Source organism: Pelecanus crispus, chromosome 12, assembly GCF_030463565.1.
Source record: "Pelecanus crispus isolate bPelCri1 chromosome 12, bPelCri1.pri, whole genome shotgun sequence".
Classification (NCBI taxonomy): Eukaryota; Metazoa; Chordata; class Aves; order Pelecaniformes; family Pelecanidae; genus Pelecanus; species Pelecanus crispus.
This window is the reverse complement of record NC_134654.1, coordinates 13,069,399-13,074,041: the sequence shown is the minus strand read 5'-3', so window position 1 is coordinate 13,074,041 and position 4,643 is coordinate 13,069,399. Positions and strand designations below refer to the sequence as shown.

Genomic DNA, 4,643 nt, shown 5'->3' with positions numbered 1-4,643 from the left:
TGTGGGGTGAGCTGAGTCTCTGACCTAAGCCTCTTTCCTTGGGTGCCCTATAGGCACCAGAGGTCCAGGCAGGAGGAATGCAAACCCTTGCTGTTCATCGAACAGGGCATGTCCAGAGCTGATCAGAGCAATCTAAATGCCATCAGTGGTGTGGGCTGCATCTCCTTCAACTCCAGTGGGAGACCAGCCTCAGGGCTGCAGTGGAGATGTCTCCTTGCAGGGGCAGATCCTGCCCTGGGGCTGGGGTCTGGCAGGGCGATTGCAGGGTGACACTGCATCTCTGGACAGGCATCTCCGAAGATGGGCATGTTTTGGAGACATGGAGAAAAAGCACCTTTTCTTGTAAGAGGGACACATCTGCTAAGCCTCATGTCCCAGCTAAATGAGAGTTTAATGAAATAGTTCTAAAAATCTTGTAGTGATACATGTTTTTTCCATTCTCAGCTCTGGGAATAGCTGATCCATTTAGCTGCAGCTCTTAGAAAACTTTCCCTGAAACAGCCAGCATGTTAAATTCCAGCCCCTAAAGGTAACATTTTAATTGACTATAACGGGGCCAACAATGGAGTTTAACTAGCTGCCAGTAGTCATAATGAGTAGTGATTAAATATCTTATAAAAAGAGTGAGCCAAGCTACCTGAATGTAATCTATGCCCTTCTCACACATCGTCCATCATTGTTTTTGTCCTGGTTCTGGCTGGGATAGAGTTCATTTTCTTCCTAGTAGCTGGCATAGTGCTGTGTTTTGGATTTAGCATGAAAATAATGTTGATAACACACTGATGTTTTAGTTGTTGCTTAGTGCTTACACTCGTCAAGGACTTTTCAACGTCTCATGCCCTGCCAGCAAGAAGCTGGGAGGGGGCACAGCCAGGATAGTTGACCCAAACTGGCCAAAGGGATATTCCATACCATGTGACATCATGCTCAATATGTAAGCTGGGGGGAGCTGGCTGGGCGGCAGCTGGGCATCGGTTGCTGGGTGGTGAGCGATTGCATTGTGCATCACTTGCTTTGTATATTATTATTACTATTATTATTATTACTATTATTACTATAGCTATTTTACTTTATTTCAATTATTAAACTGTTCTTATTTCAACCCACAAGTTTTCTCACTTTTACTCTTCTGATTCTCTCCCCCATCCCACCAGGGCAGGGGGAGTGAGTGAGTGACTGTGTGGTGCTTAGATGCTGGCTAGGGTTAAACCATGACAGTTTTTCTCTTCTTATTTTGCAAAACAGTACATTTGGATAGGGAAAGCTTGTGGGGTTTTACACCACAGAAAAGGGAATAAAGGACATGTTGCCATTATTATAATTTCAGCTATTGTCATCACAAAGAATTGTAATAGAGGCAAAGACAGAAAGTTCTTACAAAAATATTTATTTCTCAATATTTAAGTTAAATGTTACATCAAAAAATCAATTAATTAAATACATAAAAAATAACCTGAGCATGAGTCTTCACTTAAAAAATATACCTATTAAGTAACATTCTTATTTGTCTGGAGTGGAGTTATTGCACCTGATCCCTCCCCTATAAAAAATTAAATAGAAAAACATTAAAGTCAGATTCTGGAACATTTTCAATTTCCTAACTAGCTTTAAATGACATTGAAGCATTTCCAACGGAGCCCATAGCTGGCCATGGCTCACTTGTCCTGGCAGCCAGGGGATGCAGGGCAGCAGGGTCTGTCCTGGGACCTCAGTTCAGCTCCAGCTCATTCATGTACTGCTGGACCCAGTCCTGCTCGGGGTTGGCGCAGACTTCGCGGCCCTTCTTTGTGACAAATCTGTGGGGTGCAAAGAGGTAAGTTTTTGGTGGGAGATTAATGCATGGAGGGGAATCCTGCCCCAAACCCAACCTCCCCCGATGATCAGCAGAATTTGGGCAGGCAGCACATTATGCCCATGATGTTGGCAGTGGTGGAGCAGGACTGGCGTGAGCCCCATGTGTTCTGAGCCCTTGGAGCATCACCTTGCACCTCTTGGCCCCTCATCCCTCCTGTCCCCGGGGCCAGCCTCCATCCCCTGTCTTTTGAAAAGGGGTTTTTCCCTGTCTGGATCCTCAGCCCAAAGGGCGAGTCCACCACTGCCCTGGAGGAGAGGACTTACACGACGGCTGGCTGGGAGCACAGGCTGTTGGTCTCATAGTAGTCCACCACGAAGCTGCGGGGCAGCTGCCGGGAGATGTAGGTGAAGCAGCAGGAAGTTGGTGGGTCAGAGCCAACTGTGAAGGGCAAAGACAGTCATCAGCAGTGGCAAGAGATGGGGAGCAGGGGCAGGGGGCTGGGACAGCAGACCCCTGGGTCCGGGGAATGGGGAGGATGTGGAGGAGGAAGAGAAAAGAAGGGATCTTCTTTCTTCTTCCTTCAATTCTTTCTCTTCGGGGTTCACCCTGAACTGGCACTGACACAGCCCATGCTGTACTTTGAGGTGTGCTTTTCCCATGGCAGGAGAGCCCCAATGGCCCTGGAGCACCTGCTCGAGGGTGGTCTGACATGGGAAGAGACCCAGAGGTGGAAGGCCTGGCAGAAGGGACCCTTTCCCAGCAGCAACATCTCTCCTGTCCCCATTTAGAGAGAAGGGGGAGAGCACGGACTCACCTGGTGCAGCGGAGGTCTGGTAGCAGAAGGTGGCGATGAGAACAGTGAGGGCAGCCACAGAGACCTTCATATCAGCTGAGAAGTGGTGGTTGAAGCTAAAGCAGGCAAGTGGAGCTTGAAAACCTCTTTTCTGTCTGATGCTGAGACAGCCAGCAACTCCACAATTTATGGAGTGAGGTGGCCTGTGCAGTGGCTTGCGTAGGCATGGTGGAATTTCCCCCAGAGAAGAGGGTGCTCATGGTACAGTCTTGCGGTGGAATGGAGCAGCAGCCCCAGCCCCGGAAGGGTGAAGCTCCCTCCTCGATTCAGAACCTCCCCAGTGACAGAGGATATGAAACAGTCACCATTGCTATTTCTGCTTCTTTCATGCATGTCCCTTAGTAAGAAGTTCCCCTGTGGAGGTTCCTGCATTTGTCAACAAGCCCCTATTACCCAACCTGCTCAAGCATCTTGGAGGAGAGATTGCATCCTTCCAAGAGCTGTGTAAATGGGCTGAAGAGCATGGATGGAATGAGGCCAGTTAGGGAAAAAGTCTCCTCTACTGTGAACTGTTTCCCTCCCACATCTGCACAGTCTATGCTGCCCCGGTAGCAGGAGATGGGACCTGTCACCAGTGGGCTCCATGTCCTGTCCATGCTTCACATAATTTGAGGGGATTCAGGGCATGCCCTGCAGCTGTGACAGCACTGCAGGCACCAGCACAGGTAGTGATGGGCATGAAATAAGAGTCCCAGAAGCTGAAGCACTTGAGTTTCCTCCTCAGTTTAAGGGAATGGAGAGCTGAGATGGGGCATTATGTCCTGGAGGTGCCTGCTGCACTCCAGGTCACATAAGGAGACCTTAAATGACCAATTTAGATTAGACAGTTAAATTTCAAGGGCTACTGCTAGGTGAGGCCTATCATTGCCAGGCATGGAGATGCAGAGAGCCAAGAGAAGTATGGAGACTTTGACTGTGACCCTGATGATGAGGCAGTAGGGGCTCCAGGAGCAGGGTGAGGAAGAGGACACCGCTTCTGAAGACCAGGAGCAGTTTAACTGTGGGGCAAGGGCATGGGTAGAAACTGGGATGTCCGGGAAGAAAGACTCAGGAGAAGAGAGAAAATTATAATGACCGCAGACAAGTAGGAATGACCACATTGTATCAGAGAGAGTAAAAGCTCATGGGTCTTCAAGGGCTGGGCAAGGGCTGCGACCAGGGACAGTTCACTGGAAAGAAGCCACCAGCCTGCATACGGACTGCCATGGAGGTCTACCAAACACCTCTCTGTCTCTGCAAAGGAGGAGAGGGGAGGCCTGGCAGAGAGGTGATGGATGCTCTGGGAAGAGCTGAGGGCTGTCCAGCTGTAATGACATGTTCCTAGAAGGACATCTCTTCTCAACAGGGAAGCAGATGCATTTCTGGGAAATGTCTCCACTTCATTATTTCCAGGATATCATTGAGTGGTGATGTCTTGGCAGATGCTGCCTGGAAGTCAGTCGAAAGACTATAACATAAAGTGGAGCAACCCAACCTCACCACCAGCACCTCTGCACCCCTACTACAGTGCTGCACACTGACTCACTGTGTTTCTATTAAAGGCTCCCAGCTATCGACCCAGGCACCTTCTGTAAATAACCTGGTGTTTTCCAAATATCACTCCAATGCTGCATGGTGTGCATAGCCCTCCACCAGCCATGGGCTGCCCTGCCTCCCCTTCTACCAGCCGTGGCAGATTAGCTCCATGCAGGTTAACTGCTCTGCTCCATGCAGGCAGAGAGGGGACTGGAGGACAACATGGTCCTGGACTTGCACAGGAGAAGTCCCAGAGGTGGCCCACTCGCAAGGAGGCTCCTGCTGGGAGCCATGGTGGTGCACCTGCCCCTCACCCTGGCTGGGGAGGGCAGATCTATCCCATGGAGCAAAGGTGGTGCTTGTGAAGCTGAGCATCACCTCTGTCCTGGCCACACCATGGCCAAGCTGGTCCCCTCTCCATCCTTCTCTTCACTGTCTGCAGAGAGAGGCACATTGCAGGGATCAGTTCAGGCCCAACTC

The 4,643-nt window shown here is 50.0% G+C and overlaps 1 protein-coding gene across 2 annotated transcripts; it reads right to left on the bottom strand.

The window, feature by feature from the left end:
- Window positions 1-1,708: 1,708 nt before the first annotated feature.
- On the bottom strand, window positions 1,709-2,679 carry LOC104034624 (C-C motif chemokine 4 homolog). 2 transcript variants are annotated; one of them, XM_009487669.1, is made up of 3 exons: window positions 2,610-2,679; window positions 2,119-2,233; window positions 1,709-1,796 (listed from the first exon to the last, which is right to left on the bottom strand). In XM_009487669.1, the coding sequence occupies exons 1-3, from the start codon at window positions 2,677-2,679 to the stop codon at window positions 1,709-1,711; spliced, it is 273 nt and encodes a 90-aa protein (XP_009485944.1). The 2 variants fall into 2 exon arrangements, with proteins under 2 accessions (XP_009485944.1, XP_009485945.1); XM_009487670.1 differs by having other exon boundaries at window positions 1,709-1,783; window positions 2,121-2,233.
- Window positions 2,680-4,643: the final 1,964 nt, after the last annotated feature.

Coding starts and splice junctions, on each gene's coding strand:
- LOC104034624 (XM_009487669.1), bottom strand. CDS start 2,679: ATGAAGGTCTCTGTGGCTGCCCTCACTGTTCTCATCGCCACCTTCTGC. Junction 2,234..2,609: donor CCAGACCTCCGCTGCACCAG/GTGAGTCCGTGC, acceptor TGCCCTTCACAG/TTGGCTCTGACCCACCAACT. Junction 1,797..2,118: donor TGCTCCCAGCCAGCCGTCGT/GTAAGTCCTCTC, acceptor TGCACCCCACAG/ATTTGTCACAAAGAAGGGCC.